At 39.1% G+C, this 17716-nt stretch overlaps 1 protein-coding gene across 6 annotated transcripts in view; it reads right to left on the reverse strand.

The window, feature by feature from the left end:
* The window catches only part of ptk2aa (protein tyrosine kinase 2aa), a 67640-nt gene that overhangs the window by 48587 nt on the left and 1337 nt on the right, over positions 1-17716 (reverse strand). Inside the window, exon 1 of one of the 6 annotated variants that reach the window (XM_074612548.1) lies at positions 6355-6468. The exons of 4 other annotated variants lie outside the window; for them this stretch is intronic. In XM_074612548.1, the coding sequence (XP_074468649.1) occupies positions 6355-6373 (19 nt within the window). In that variant the 5' untranslated portion in view covers positions 6374-6468. Of the gene's footprint in view, positions 1-6354; positions 6469-17716 lie in introns of those variants that run through there. One more of the 6 variants, XM_074612549.1, reaches the window with a different exon arrangement.

Genomic DNA, 17716 nt, shown 5'->3' on the forward strand with positions numbered 1-17716 from the left:
GGTCAGAACAAAAAAATTTAGTTTATTAAGTTCCACAGTAGGTGTTCTCAGATCAGTTACTGAATGCCAATTGCAGAGGAGATACCAATGCCTGCTGCACAATATCTGTCAATTGTAATAGCTTCAATCAATATCCTGTTGACTTTTCAACAGGATATTGATTGATTTAAAAAAAAGAAAAAAATCAATATCCCATTGTTACATGATTTACCCCCACCTGAGTCATGCTGAAGTTAACTGGGAAATATTCATGGATTCATCCTTAGCAGCTGTGAGAAGAAGACAGTGACTGGCTTTCAGGTCAGTTAACTTCCTTCCTTGACACCCATATCCAGACAACTCATTTGTTAGATTTAGGGGGATAAGTGCGTCAGCTCCTCTGCAACCTTCAGCCTCGGATAAGCCCTTAACGTAACACCCATCTCTACGGAGACCCCCAGAGACATTTACATGTACTGTATCTTTAGAGCACCACAATATTAGCCTTACAGGAAGTGGGCTGCTGACTCTGCATCAGTGTTTTAATTGTTATTTTGCAGAAGGAAAGTAAAGCTCAGGCAGGATTCAGTCTGTCAGCAGGAGCTCTGCAGACACAGGAGACTGACGGCCAAATAATTCTAAGCAAACAAAGGTGAATGCATTCAAATACTTGTCAAACTAAGCATAAATATGTACTCAATGGCATTTCATTTTTTATAATTATTATGCATACTACATGGGGCATGTGAAGAGAAAAAATGTTTTAACACAAAGTAGGATGTTTGAAAAATGCGTATTTGATCGTAAGCTGAAAGTAAAAGTAGCAGCCCTACTCTTATTGAGAGGATAGGTACACTACATCGATACTTCAGCTCCCAAACTCCCACAGGAAGCCCAGGAGAAGCCTCTTGAAAACTTGACACCCAGACCTATCACACCCAGTTAGAGCAGTGATAGGGCTGTGTGCAGGAGGAGGTCAGGAGGATAAGTGCCTAAGTGCTTTAGACACCCTGATGTACACACAAATACTGGGTAAGCATGCGCACACACACACACACACACACAGAATGAAATGACAGCAGGGGTTGTCAACATAAATGATGTAACTGTAAGAAAACCCACACACGCAAAGGAAATACCAGAAAGGTGACTCATGGTGTGTGCATTATCGACAAACCCTTTGTAATATGAAACCAGGACCCGACAGTTACAGTTAGTGTGTGTGTGTGTGTGTGTGTGTGTGTGTGTGTGTGTGTGTGTTTGCATATGGTAGTGGTGGTGGGATTTAAATACTACATCATAACAGTAAGACAACGATTGACAATTCCCAATAACATCTTAATTGTAATTTTTACATAATATGCTCTGAGAACTTCTTAATTTCACTCTCTGCAAACACAATGTTAATATTTTAGGTGATACATTTTCAGTTTTCGATTTGAGGTTAATCTAACAACTTGTTTCATGTAAATGCATCACTTCTCAGAACATATCTGCAACAGCATAAGAGTTCTTATGACAAGTTCTTATTATGTCAAATGGTGCCATGACAGGTAAGATATAAGTACTGCTGCCCCACAAAATATTCCAGTTTTTGCAATACTTATTTATGTTTTTAAGCACAATAATTTCCTCTCATCTCAACATGTTGCCATGGATCACCCTTTCGATGATTACGTCAAAGACAACCATTATAACAAATGACTAGACCATATCCTAAATGGATAAAATGGACTGCGATAAACAGATCTGAAGCTGCTTAAGTCTCAAAGTGTCTATAATGACATCTACAGTAGATAGATCTGAACGCACCATCTGTCCCATGGATGCTCACGCTGACTATTTATCTTTCCCTGTCTCTCTTGTAAGCGCTCAATGTAAGTTAAGTGCTATGTAGCCTGACATCTGCAGCCAAACTGGCGTTACAGTCTAGACTAAAAACCATAGGAGACTGTGGCCTTTTTCATGTCTGAGAAACAAGATCAGTCTGCACCTGAAGAGCTGGGGAAAAATATTGCCGTCTTTATACAAATAATTAGTGAACACTTTGTGTTTAGACGTGCATTTTCAGCCCAGAGCTTTTATATACGTGTGACTCTTTTTGTGATTCATGTCGTACAATTCATTTAAATAATTAGCAATAATGTGTTGAAAAAAGTGTTAACTATAACTCGCTATTTGATTTTTGTCTTTGCAACATGTCCAGCAGGAGTGCAAGCGTGGTGCAAATTACATACCAGCCTGTTTAACAGCCTCCACTGCACATATGTGAAAGAGGGCCATGGGACACACACACACACACACACTTGGCCTGTAGACTGGCAGGCGGCCCAAAACACCTGCTCCTCAAGCTGTCCTCAAGGACCCGACACACAGGAGAGGAGAGGAGCAACTTATGATTCATTTCGTAGATCTATGCAGATATGCTGCTTTCTATCCCACAAATGATTTAGCATGTTGTCAATATGCTGCACTTAAAATCCACATTTTGTGTTTGCTGAAGGTATATCCGTTAAGCCAGCCCTCTCAGTAACTCCATCTGTTTTCCTATTGTGGGTTTGTGACCTTTATAAGCTATTGTGGAGGAGTAAAAGCAAAATACATAGCAGAGTTCAGGCAGCACAAAAAAGTCAGTCTTTATGCCAAAACACAAAGAATTGCCCTCAGAATTATAGCTCTGTTAGCTGAAAATGAAAAGAAATTGCTAAACAAATCTGGATTTATGTAACCACAATCTGAATTTTTAAGATTCGGATTTGTATTTTACATTTGTTTAATACTTGTTGGCACTTTCGTGAAGTTAAGTATGTGCAAACGCTTACTCAGCTGTTATTACTGTACACACTAGAGTATACAGTTTCTACACAGAGACACTGTTGAAAGTCTCCACGTCTGCAAGCTGTGTATAATTGCATGTTAATCACAGTTTTTTTTGGTAACGGTAATTAGACAGAACAATCAAGAGAGAGTCTGCTATGCAATGATGTCTAAACTACTGGTCTCAGATCAGTGGTTACATTAAATCTAGCTTGAGGGAGGTCAGAGAGACAGACATTTTTCCTTTGCTGCAGTCAGTTATGGAAACGGTCACAAGATAAATGACAATATCCCCTTAAACTGAGTGAATAAAAAGCAACGTCATTTTTTGTATCTAACATTATCATTAAAAAACAAGTTGTGCTCAGTTGAAGAACAGTGTCCCATCATCAAAATGAAATGACTTATGAACAAAATATTGTGTTTTAACATGACATTTTTCGTCATTTTTTTAGTGAGAGCTTCCATTACATCTGTATATTTGTGTCCAAAAATCCTTGTTTTTGTATGTGTGTTGCTCTGGATTTGCATGGATATGCGCTGAAGCAGCTGATGACTGCTAACAACAGCTGCCGTGTTTGGTAGATGGAAGTAAAAGTTAAAGAAATTTAACAACAGTGAAAGATCAAACTGTCTGAGGAGGAGGAATAGAGGCAAATGTTCTTTTTCCCACAAAACAAATGAAACACTTCTCCTGCAAGAATCAACTGAATTAACCTGATGAGAGCAGTCAGCTGTTCTGCCTCAGTGCTCTGTGTCTAATGGTTAAAGCTGAGCTGGCACACGCCTGTGTGTGTGCCTGTGTGTGTGGGTGTGTGTTTGGGTGTGTGTGTATGACCCTCTGGACAATGGGGCGTTACTGGAGCATGCAGTCTTACGATGCAACAACATAACCCCTAAGGCACCAATCACACCTGCCAGTCACACTTCCATACAAATTCATAGATTCGCACACAGACACACACACTTGGGATCTTGAAATTACATTTTGCAAGGACAGGTTTTAAGCAGTTTTGACTTTGAAAGTGACGCATAATGTGCTGCTTAATATTGTATATTATCAGTGTTTTTCATGACTCAATTTACAGTGAAAAACAAAAAAAATACAGCCATGGTGAGCTGTACTATAGGTGATGTGTTCATACAGAACACAATCTCATTATTCACATTCAGATAAACATCGAGCAATTATTCAAAACCCATCTCACAGGCACACACCAACACACAGATGATGCATACTACAGATAAATCCTACACACATGCAACATAATAAGGTCATGTGAACGCATGACTGCTCACACACATTTATCTGCAAAAGCGCACACACTGTGACACACACATTCACTCAGGTGTGTATAGTTCAGGTGCAGTGATAAAGCTAACTGGCTTACTGGAGCGGCAGGCATGTTAATGTATCACACTCACAGACCAGATACACATGTGTATAATTCATCGCAACAGATTTAGGACGAGTGAACCGGTGAGATAGTGTAAGCTTTAAATTCATTTTTTTCAAATTATACCAGTTTTAAATCAAAATACATCTGACATTAATGACCAATTAAATCGCAGTCCCTGTTGTGGGTTTCAGCAGATATTTACACATGCACTGAAAACATGTTTTTTGAGTAAGAAGAAAATCAAACGCAACATTAAATATTTAATTCTTCTTTCATTTTGTATGAGAGCAAACACTAGGGAACTGGTTTACAAGGCTAAAAAAAAAAATGAAAACTCAATTCTGATTGGCCAATGAAAGCAAATCCTTACTGGCTCAGCTCTATGCTCTGGTAGATTAGAGTAGTACCATGTTCATATCTGTTTAATTAACTATGCTCAAATGGCTAACAACACATGCAAGTCTAATTCTTCATATGGTCAAGTTTAAGTTCTTTTATCTTGTATATTTTTGTGGAGTTTTTCTGTATTCAAATCAAGGGTCTAATGTTGTTGTATTTTATATAGATTGGAAAACCCTCCGAGTCAAATTTGTGATTTTAGGATATAAATAAAACAGACTTGATTTAAGCTTACTTTGTATAAATGCACTTTTATCTCTTGCACCTCTTTATAATCTTCTACTGGCTAACACAGGATCACTCATCACACCTGAAGAAGTGTTTACTAAAATGCTTGAATGCAACAGCAGGTAAAGGTGCAGCATCTCGTTAATATGTGTGTAGCTATGCTTCTTGTTTAGCAAACTTCCATCAATTATGAACCAAGATCGACTTATTAAAACATACTGAAATATAGATGATTTAACCTAGAAACAAAACGCTGCAGGGGGATTGTTACTTCATGCCTACATCTACAACACACACACACACACACACACATAAATGTACGCAGGACACACTGAACTACACACCAACACCTACACACGGAGCCACGTGGGCAACACTCCACACAAGGATGCACACTTGTGTTCAAACACAACCCACTAATTTGACACACATTATCTCACACATACTGCTTCCCTCCCACACACACAACACACCCCTTCACTGCACATGCACACTTCAAGCTGAAGCCTCCTACACACAGTCAACTCAACGCTTACATCTCCTTTTTTCACATACAAACATGATCCTTCATGGTGGCAGATGGTAAACAAAACAGTATAAAATAGCCCCTCAACTGTTCAGATAAATGCTGGAATAGTTCCAGTTAGGGCTGCAAGTAGCTAACTTGTATTATCAATTAACCTGCCATTTATTTTCTCAATTACTAAACCACTTGGTCTGTAGAAAATAATAAGAAAAATGCCAAATGTCACAAGTAAACACCTTCAGATATCTTGTTGTTTGACCAACAGTCCAAAAATCAAGAAATGCTTAATTTACAATAATGTAAAACAGAGAGAAGCAACAACATTATCACATTTGAGAATCTGAAACCAAAAGTTTTTTGGATATTTTTGCTTAATAAATTACTGAAACGATTAATCAGTTATCAAAATTTTCAGTCGACTAATTGACAAATTGTTTCAGCTCTAGTTTCAATAAACTGGAACAGTGTTTATGTGCATGCAAGTGTGTGTATATTAAGGTTTTGCCACCCTCTTCCTCTTCCTCCTCCTCCTCATCCTCCTCATCACTGACATCATCGCTATTATAACTACATTTTTCAACAATCCTTTTCTATTAATCTTTTTTTTACCCCTCTTCCTCATCATTATCATCATCATTTTATAATTTATTATACTATAACTACCACAAAACTACACTTATCATCAATACTTTTCAATGTATACTCTATGCTCAGTCACAGTAAATTAAAAAAAGATTAAAAAACACACTAAAACACATCCTTTCTGATACATACAGTATAGTCGGACACAGGAACATTCACATGTGTTTGCCACATACACACAAACTCAATCATTTTGAGTTAAGAGGCTACAGAATGAAAACACAAAAATGTGGTTTATGCTCATTCATACATTTTTTAAACACACACTGAACATAATTTTACACATGCATAAACACTTGCACAGTGCACACACATAAAACCACCCACTCACACATACACACTACTGTATGAATAAGATCTTACCATGATATAGTCCTTCCATTAAAAGTCCCAAAGAGAAGAGAAGAGAAGAGAAGAGAAGAGAAGAGAAGAGAAGAGAAGAGAAGAGAAGAGAAGAGAAGAGAAGAGAAGAGAAGAGAAGAGAAGAGTGTAATCCCCCCCTGACCGACAGCTAAATTGGGAAAAGCCAAAAATCCCAGGCTTCTGTGGTCTTTGGGCTAGCGTTGAGATGTGCTAGCCAGCTAACTCAGTAATGATGGCTAATGTCGGCTTAAGCTTACGACCCAGCCTCCTCCTCCTCCCTCTACTACTACTACTACTACTACTGTTAGTACACTGACATCAGATACACAGCAGCAGGAGTGGGAGTGGAGTAGGGGAGGGAAGAGGGAGGGAGGGAGCGAGAGGGGTAGTAGGCAGGCTATATGACTGTGAAAGGGGGAGGGAGACGATTGAGAGAAAAGGAGGAAGAAGGAGGGGGTGTCTTTGTCTCCCAGGAGAGGGACGGAGGGGGAAAGAGGGAGCCAGATGTACAGGACTCAGAGGGAAAGCAAGTGAGGAGGGACGGACAAGAGAAGAGATGGAAAGAAATGATGCAACAACTTTATGAAAAGAAGTGAGAAACGGGGAGGAAAAGAGGCATAGAAAAAACAACAACAGAATATGTGGAAAAAAAGAAGAGAAAGTGATGAGGAAATAATATAGGGGAAAAGACAGAGCAGGGAATGACATAAGGGAGAAGAGAGTGAGCTGTGTTGCCTTTGGCTATTCTGACACTCTGACACCCCTGAGGAGCTGCTCAATTAATCATAATGCAATATTCTCAACTCAACGTTGTCAAACAGAAATCATCAATCTTCAGAACAAAAAACACAGGGAATAACAGTCAATTGTTCCACTGACTTTGTTTGGTAAGGGGTGCACATTTAATGCAATTATACTGTAATCAAATCACATCTCGGGATAAAGTGGGAAGTAAACCCACCCTAAACTAATTTTACCGAGTTTACTCGCCTTATAACCTTAAATCATGGCAACAGATTACCTCATAAAAATCAATAAAGAATACAAGATAGTTGAATGATTAATGTATTATGTAGTGAAATAATGAGAACAATAATTCAGAACAATTATGTTAGCCATGGTCAGCAATCTCTGGTGTTTTTGGTAGGGATGCACCGTCCAATACCAATACCGGATTGGATATCTGGCCAATACTGACTCAAATAGCTGGATCGGGTAGCGGTGACAATGGAGCCGATCTATTCAATTCAATTCTATGGTTATATACTATATACATTATATACTGGAATTTGAATTCCTCTTAAAGTTTTGACCGATTTGTTACTAAAACGGTTTACATTTGAATTGTAATTCCTGTTAATTTTGAAGATTTTTTACCAAATTGCTGGTGTACGATTTATTATTTTAATAATAAATAACAATTTAGTGAATTTATATCTATGTGTTTATTTATGTTTTGTTTTACAAAGTTAAGAAAGCAAAAAGTCAAGCCTGATGTTGCCTTACACATAACAGAATGATCCCAGTCACTTCCACACAGTGAGGCATACAGCTTATTAATTAAACGCTGGTATCGGATCGGTACTCGGTATCGGCCGATACCTAAAGCCCTGGTATCACTATCGGTATCGGGACTGAAAAAGTTGAATCGGTCCATCCATAGTTTTTGGTATTTTCAAATGTTGAATTATTCCCAGACTCATAAAACAGACTCTAAAGATGGGAGACAATGTTGTTTGACAAAATAAAACCTTAAGTGTGTAAGAGATGTCATCTGATATGCCGGCGGTTTTGTCTAGAACCACAGAAGATGCATTTGAGTCAGCATTTGAGAGCATGAACATGCTTGTCCCAAAGGCAAAAATCTGTTGTTACTGGAACTTTCCTGTCTATGGCCATTTTCCACTGATAGTGCCTGCAGATATGGACCACAAAATGTGCTTAAAGTGCCATAAAAAAAAGTCCCTTGGCTGTCACCGATTCTCGATATTATAACCAGTACAGTCACATTATATTCACTATGAATGAGCCATGACACTCTCTCTCACACAAGTAAGCAAACAGGCAGACAGACAAGACGAGAGTTGCTCAGGAGTAAAGCAGATTAATGGGCCACTGGATTAGTAGGCCAAGATGTCACACATGCACACACACACACACACACACACACACGCCCCTGGTATACTCTGACTCTCATTTAGTAGGTGGATCTAAACTCTGTCCCTCATATTCCTGCATGATGTGTGTTAACATCGCCCTCTAGTGGTAATGCATTTTCAAGAGATGTGTCCGAAAGCAACCCTGCTGCTGCCACTGGGTCTACCAGGGTTAATGTGATTCTGTACTCTGCCTGAACGTCAAAACATTAATAAAATCCTCCTATCCATCCATAAGTTACATCTAGGGAAAGTAAACAAATCAGCTACCAAATCCAACAAATTTACCAGTCCAATATAGTTTGTTTGGAACCTGGTAAACTTCATGACGCTGGAACTTACTCAGTCCATAAATGATCTCATCAGCTTCGAGCAACGAGATGATGTAAAGAAGATGTAAAGCCAAAGCTCACGATTTATGTGCTCACACTGTACGGTCTGATTGCTCGCAAAATAGAAAAAAAACACGGCCGTCTGCCCATGAGGGCCGTTCTGGCTGTTGACAGTTGTCAATAAAGATTTGTTTGAAAGCCACGAGGCAGGTAAAGTTTGTTTTCCAGCAAGGTCCGTATGGGTCACGATGCTAACAAAGCAGGAACGTGCTGCCTTGATCATCTGTGCCATCGTGCCTGCTGAAACGTCTAAAAAAAAAGAGGCACCGATGTATATGGACTCGCAGGTGGCTAGGAAGACGTGGACAGTAGGCATGTCCATTTTGTAGAGAGAATTGGAGGTAAGATAGCTACGTTTTAATATATCTATTGTACATTGTTATCAGAAAAAGAGCACTGACATTGGGGAATCGGCTCATGGCCCTGCTTCAACTGTGCGAGAGCCTGTGGACAGCCGGTCGGGAGGAGTTAATGGGTCCTCGGTCCCCCCCCCCTACACTGCACAGCAAACGACACCCGACGAAGCTGAAATTCGGTCCGACTCTTAAATGAGTTGTGCGGCTCAAAATTCGGGCCAGAAACGGGCTAATATCGTACAGTGTGTGCCCACTCCAAGAGAGACAGACAGAGAGAGGAAGACAGACAGCCTCGAGACTATTCTTCAATGAACCATTGTTACAGGAGAATCCCTGCTGGTGACTAATCACACAGACGTACACACACATTGACACACAGACAGACACACACTGTTGCATTATACCCACATCTGACCTCAGCAACACTAGTTTATGATGGTAGCACTACAGTCTGTGGATACGTGTGGGTGTGTGAAGTCATACGTATGGCTCGTATCCAGGTGTTTCACTGCTGATCTGAGTGCGTGTTTCCCTGTCATCTATTATGAGTGTGTTTTTATGGGTGTGTGTCTGTGCATGATTCCAGAGAAGAGATGAGGTCATATGATCGGCCAAGCAGACCCTTATGTCTGCCTCGGTCTCGTTCTCTCTCAGGAAAGTACCTGGCTTGGGCAACTTAAATACTTTATGTTCAATTTTAACCTGGATACCAGTCATTCAATACTGGTACAGACAACCACTATGAATCGATATTCTCTTCATTGTAGGGCTGTCCCAACAGGCAACAACAACCGTCAAGGGACCCCTTTAGAAAATGGCCATGACAGTTTTTCCTCACCAAAATTTAGCGCAAGTTTGGAGCGTTATTTTGCCAAACCACTATAACATGGTTGGTACCAATGGATTCCTTAGGTTTTAGGTTTCCTAGTTTCATATGATATCAGTATCTTCACTCTAGCTTTAAAACTGAACCCGCTACAACCTAAAAATCCCAAGTTGCGTTAATGCGTTGAAGAAATCAATGGCGTTAAAACAAATTTGCGTTAATGCGTTATAATCGCATTAACTTTGACAGCCCTACTTCATTGTCTTAAGTCTTTAAACGCTGCAATCTAGCTATCTGGCCTACCGAGTGAGCTGCCATGTCAGAGAAAAAACAAGGTTTCATTAATTTAGTTAGTAAATCCTCAGCCACCATACAAGTTATGAGACACTTTTTTATTTAATGTTTAAAAATATAGTCATTTTGCAGTGTTGCATTCATTCCACTTGGATCTGTCAGTATCATGTGTTATCATGTGTAATTAAAACATTATATCTTGTTTGTTTAAGTACAAAAAGTGTACAAAGGACACGTCGCCAGTGAGCCACTGAAGAATCAGGAAGTTACTGAGCCAAGCCAAGAAATGGTTCAGCCAGTAAAACCTCAAAGTTTTACGGGGGGGTTAAAGTGTTGTTTTTTTGTACGAATTAAACAAATCATATATAACGTGTTAATGAATGCTGGTAGTCTGGACAGAGACAGGCTGGCTGTTTCCCCATTTCCAGACTTTATGCTTAGCTCAGCTAACCATCTGCTGGCGGCAGCTTCATATTTAGTACAGACATGAGAGTGGTTATCAATCTTCTCATATAACTCTTGGCAAAAAAAAAGCAAAGAAGCATATTTTCCAAAATGTTGAACAATTCCTTTAACTACAGTATCACTAATTACTTCAATCTGTGTATTTGTATTGCTTCAACAAAGTGCATTTGGTGTCTGAGACATATCCTGAGGTATCAAAAGTGGACAGCTGAACAAATGGACAGGCACAGTAGGGGGCAAAAGAAACCCACCACCAAGGCTATAGGCAAAGCTAAAAGAAGATTGATTCATGTCCAGTAGGTAATGACACTTTTTCTATATACACAGGTACAATGATAATGTTTAAATGTGTTTAAAAATCTAGGGATGTGGTACATCTTGGGACAATTTCTTCTTGCCTCATCTCTCTATTTCTGTTTTTCTCTCTCTTTTTTCCACCCAGCTTTCTCCTCCTCCCACCTCTTTTCTCTCTGTGTCTATATGACAAAGCCCAACAATTACTTCTTTCTCTCTCTCCCTCTCTGACTCACTGCAATGTAATTACACTGACTGTCTCAAAGACCACACTCACACACACACGACACACACACACACACACACACACAGAGGGGAGAGGGGCAACTTATTTACAATATCTGTGGTTGCAATTGTTCTTTTCAAGTCTGCAGTTCAGTCACTGCTTCGCTTTGAGAAAACTGAGGGAACAAGCAAGAGGTCATTAGTGTGTCGAGTCACTTTGGTTGAGTCAAGGAGTCGGTCTGCACACACAAACACACACACATACACACATACATATATACACACACCAGGGGGAATCGCTGTGCTCCAGTTCCATTCATCACTAGCTGACATGCTGCACCAATGACCTGCATGACCGAAGGTAGCTTGCTCTAAGTATGTGCGTGTGTGTGTGCGTGCGTCCTTGCGTGTGCATGCCCCAAGGAGGGACAAGTCATTAACTACGATGTCATTTCCTGCCATTGTAGCACATTTCAGTGCACACAGTAAGAAGGCTACGCTGCATAGTGGTCCATCTACGCACAAACACACTAAAACAACTGGATTTGGACAAAACCAGCAAAACTTGTGCATGTTTTAACTGTGACTGCAGAAGACATATAAGTATATAGTAGATAACCACCTGCTTGAACAGACTGGCATACAGATTGCAATAATAAATCCAACTACACACACTTATACACAATCATTACGTTATTGTTTTATGGATTCAAACCCTACCGAGGTATGACATAGATTAAGGTTATAAAAAATAAATAGGGATGCCCCAATCTGGTTTGTTGGGACCAATATAAATCCCATTAGTATGCAATATTCTGCAGATATTTCATCTTTGAAATGGCTGGCCCATGTATGTACATGCAATTTAGTGAATTCCTTTTCAAATGACAAAAGGTATGTCATATGTAGGGCTGTCACGATATCAGATTTTCACTACACGATTATCGAGGCCCAAGGAATTCAAAATAATGATATTTTTGCTATATCTATAGAAAATTTGAAGAAAAAATAATGCTATCAGTCAAATTCATATTTAACTTTGTTTATTGTGCGTTTTGTCTCTTTTTTGGCAAATTAATTACACTCAATATACGACAGAGAGAAATATGGAGAGAGAGTCTGTAACCATAACTGTACAAAAGCGTGATTTAAAAGGTGCAGGATTATGTAAACAATATTATCATATATGTATTATTTACATTTTATCAATATTTAATTTTTAAATATCACGATTATAATCAATACCGGTATATTGCGATCAGAAATGGATCCGTCCTTATATAGCCAATCCTTCCATCAAAAACATGCCTGTATCAGCCCCGATTCCAATCATTGGGATAAATGAACTAATATCCTGAAGACGACGCACAAACAATTCCACACATAACTGCAGGTGGCAGGTGTCCACCATCTGGGTCTTATTGTCTTATTGTAAATTTCCACCTCGATCAACACAAATGCAACTGCAAGAATGCACACACATATCGCTAAACCAAGTTATAATGAGCACAGAGATATTTTCAACTGACAAAACCAAGACAGTGTTCACTCATGTTATCTTGGGCAAACACCATCATTATCACAGCACACGCAAACCAGCATGCTCAAGCATGCACACACACACAGACGTGTACACACAAACATACCAACACACACACACACACACACACACACACACACACACACACACACACACACACACACATAAACACCCAGAGATGTCTGAGCAGTGTTGCTGCTGCTGAGAGGAAGAAGGCGTTTTCCTCTCAGCTCCCGGGGGACACAGCATGCTTTAGGATGTACAGTAAGTGCACTGTGTGTGTGTGTGTGTGCATGGAGGGGGGTGTGGGGGCTGCTTCCTGAATGCAACCAATCCAGAAGCAAAGGGAATGGACCTTCATTCAGCCTCCTGTCTCAAAAAACACACACACAAACACACTCCTTTTCCTTCACAGCTGAAACCACACGCGGGAGGATGCAGGGGAATAAGTTCCACGGAGGATAGAAGCTAAATTTATAGGACACGTACAATCACAGCTAGCACTTGCTCGAACACACACATACAAACATACCAGTGGTGCAACGGATCAACAAGCCCACGGTTGGGTTTGTATTGCAGTTTTTGGGTCACGGTTTCGGTTGGGTTTGTTTTGCACATTACAGAGAAGAAAAACAACCATTATCAATGTGTTTGAACTCCAAAACAGATAGCTAAATAAATTGTTAATAATGAATGATATTTCTATATTGTATGAAGCCATAACACTGATTTTATAAATAAAATAAGTAGGGCTGTGTATTAGCAAGAATCTGGCGATACGATACGTATCATGATACAGGGGTAATGATTCAATATATTACGATATATTGCGATACTGTATGCAGGGCTATGTATTGCGATTTTTTTTTATAACTAATTTTGTTTTATTTATTCAAAAAACTGCATGTTTTTTGCCCCAAACTGCATGTGATTATCATAAAGTGGGCATGTCTGTAAAGGGGAGACTCGTGGGTACCCATAGAACCCATTTTCATTCACATATTTTGAGGTCAGAGGTTTAGTCTCCTTTGCAACAAGCTATGACATGGTTGGTACCAATGGATTCCTACGTTTTTTTAGTTTAATATGATGCCAGTATCTAAACTCTAGCTTTAAAACGGAGCCCGCTACCACCTCTGCAAGACAGAATAGCGTCCGGGCCCGACTGCAGGCCCAACAGTACATCATTGAACTGTTCGTTTTTTTTACGGTTCGTTTTTGCATCCCTAATATATACACACACAAAGTTAGTCATACTTCCAAATGAAGTTACTGGTGCAAAACAAAGAACACCATTTGCTCAATTCAACTGCTCATTCATGATTTTTTTCCTTCCTGAGGTGAGTTTGCAAATAGCATTCATACATTTGTGCAAGATGTGAGAAAACAGCTTCGACCCTCCACACAGTTCTAAGTATTTACACAGTAAGTATGAAGTAGCCAATCATAACAGAAAAAAAAACTGCCACCGTGTTTGCTAGGAAAACAGCAAACAACTGGCTTTTTAAAAATGCTCCAACTGAAAACTCAAGTAGAGAGTTGTTCTTTTCCCTCAAATTAGACAAATTATTTCATTTGGTATCATGAATTCCTCATGACACACATAATCTCATTCAGGACCTCTCTACATACCTCCACATACACAGCGTGTGTCTGCAGTTATTGCTATCACTAGTTGGAGTCATTATGAGTCACACCACATACTGCAATCTACAGACTGCTGGCTTTGTTACCCTCTTGTCTTTCTCTACAGATTTTCTGTCTCTGTCGGCCCATCTGTCATGCATGGAACAAACTTGAGTAGAATATATAGTAGGTGACTGCAAAGAACAGAAAAGTAACTTGGGACCAAAGCAGAGCACAACCTTGCAGAAAAGGAAAAAAAACAGACTACAAACAGTAGAGCTCTCTGCGATGTAATGGACTGCTCCTGTAAGATCTGTGAGTGTAGTCAAGTGTTTCTATAAATACAGGCCTCCTGCACTGCTCTGCAATTTACACACACACACATACGGAAACACAAGCACACACACACACCACCGCCACGCCTGTATTAGCCTGCTGTAGACCAGCCACAGGAAGAGCCGTGTCAGAAAGGTGTAGCTATTTACTCTCTGTGAAGTGTATTCATTTCTTCCTTTATACCAACAAACTACAGACTTCCATCACAAAAGCCTAACATTTCTACAGTCATGCAAAAATAGAAAACACTTAAAACTAAAGTAGAGGGTCCATATGAAGGGATTTCCCAGAGCTACATTGATGTATGTCACAAATTGAAGCAAAACAACGTCATATTCTGCTTGTAATGACATGTTTCTGCTCCAGATAAAAGATTACATTACACTGCATTCATTTTGTTCCTGTGATGCCAAATTAGTAGACTGAGGCTGCAGTTTACCACGTGGTTTCGAACACACATGAAGGGGATGGATTTGATTGTGATCAAATGAGACAAACTAGATAGTAAGTTGTCACTGTTCATTCAAATTCACCATCAAAGATCACACAAAGAAGTAGTTATGCATGTGGCGGTGCAGCACTTGGTCACGGTAAGTGAGCTGAATGAATGCAGCCGCAGTGGAACTAAATACTCATCAAGTGGATAAGCTAATTAGCAGTGTGAGAAGTGTTTGCTAATTAAGAAACACCAACTCAGACCTGTAGAAGGCTGTGTGAATGTCACTTGCAATCAGTCACATTTAGATTAATAGTTGGGGTGAGAAGATTTAGTATTACATCTGACAGAGTTTAGTGTGTTTTAAACAAGCAACATATGAGACAAACCATTAAAACTCTGGCTTGTAGCGTAGGACGCAGTGTCTGCAGGACGTCATCCTGGGACAGACTTTCTTCCCACCACAATAGCTATTATTCAGATGAAAGGAATTTATTGTCACACCATCGCAACCTCCTCATTTTGCTTGTGTCAGTAAACGACAGCCTACATGAATTTAGAATGCCTCAATCAAACAGTGAATAAATGCAACAGTGAACACAGTGAGTATTTGTACTGTACCTACAAAGGTTACGGCAATAAAACTACAACTTCTTTAAGTTCAGGCAACAACACAACTTCCTTAGGTTTAGGCAAAAAAAAAAGTTAGATTTCAGCAACAAACCTACAACTACTTTAGGTTTATTCAACAAAACTACAACTTCTTTAGGTTTAGGCAAAAAAAACAAAAAAAAACAGTTAGATTTCAGCAAAGAAAATTACAACTTCTTTAGGTTTAGGCAACAAAAATACAACTTCTTTAGGTTTAGGCAAAAAAGACCAGTTAGGTTTAGGCAATAAAACTACACATTATTTAGGTTTAGGCAAAAAAAACATTTAAGTTTAGGGGACAACATTGTGTTTTGGGTTAAAACATGAAAACCATGTGTTCCTGTGTTTTGCCATGCCTGACTTCCGCTTCTGCTCCTGTCATAATTACTACGGTCGCTAGAGGTCACTGTCCAGTTCTTTTATAACTTCTTTCGATGCTCTACCATGTGAATAGATGATAAAACCTACTAATGGGTGTAGTAGGACCCTATTGATCCACATCTATGTGGCTTATAGCGACTGATAACGTCTATTTAATAGCCTGACAACAGTCGGCTGATGTACCAAACTGTGACTGTGGTGAGAAAGTGCATACATAAACCAAACCACGACCTTAAAAAAACTTTGCATTTCCTACACTAACAGTCATAGATCACATCAGTATACAAAACACTCCTTTACGTTTAGCTTGTCCACAGAATTGAGAAGTGTGCAGAACAGCACTCCTATTAGTATACTGTAGGTCTGAAGCCTCAGTGGCCTCAGGATACTGCAATTCATTAGCATTTTCTTGCATCTTGAATATGAAGTAGAGGCAAATCAGGCTCCAGCAATCTTTGAGAAAATGCAGAACACAGAGCAGCACGTTTCTGAGATGATTCACTTGGACTTAGTGACATTAAACTTTCAACTGTCTTATATCAATATACCTACTTATATATATTTAATCACTTTGTTATGTCTGAGATTAGATGTTTTTAAACCTTTTTTGAGGGAACTTTAAGGTTCACCAACATGCAAGAGAATATGAATGAACTACACCAACAGGCTGGGGTTGTTTATGTTAGCATAGGCCCAAAGACATGTTTTCCATAGATTTGATTACATTTCATTAATTGTTTACTCTATGAAATGTGAAAAAATGCCATCACAAGTTCTGGGAACCCTAGTTTATGTCTTCAAATGTCTTGTTTTCTCTGAGCAACAGCCCCAAAACAAAAGAAATTAATATAAAACTGAGAAAAGCAGCAAATTATCACATTTGAGAGGTGAATATTTGGCATTTTGCTTGACAAAACAACTGAAACAATTAATTGATTGTCAAAATAGTTGCAGATTATTATGAGCTAATTGATAATTCAACTAACTGTTTCAGCTCTGGTGTGCTGAACGCAGAGTAACTATCTTGAATGAACGAAAACAAAAAAATGTTTTATTTACTTTGAATGTAAAGTTATTTTGCACTAACCATATAATGGTTGTCCGTGTTTGCATCAGGTACATTTGTGGAATGTAATTTGTAATGTGCAAAACTCTTGGCACTTTATTCTATTTATTCCTTTATTCTTTTATCTCGTCTTGTTTTTATTCTTGTATTTATTGATTTTATTTCAAATATTTTTATTCTTGTACTTTTATTGATCTTGCACCTCCCCATATGCCACCTACTGTGTTCCCTCTGTCATTGATAATTGTACAATATGAATGTGTATATGTCTCGGTGGACTGCAGAAACTGAATTGTTATCTCTGAGCAACAACCCTAA

The sequence above is a fragment of the Sebastes fasciatus genome, chromosome 17 (assembly GCF_043250625.1).
Source record: "Sebastes fasciatus isolate fSebFas1 chromosome 17, fSebFas1.pri, whole genome shotgun sequence".
NCBI classification, from domain to species: Eukaryota; Metazoa; Chordata; class Actinopteri; order Perciformes; family Sebastidae; genus Sebastes; species Sebastes fasciatus.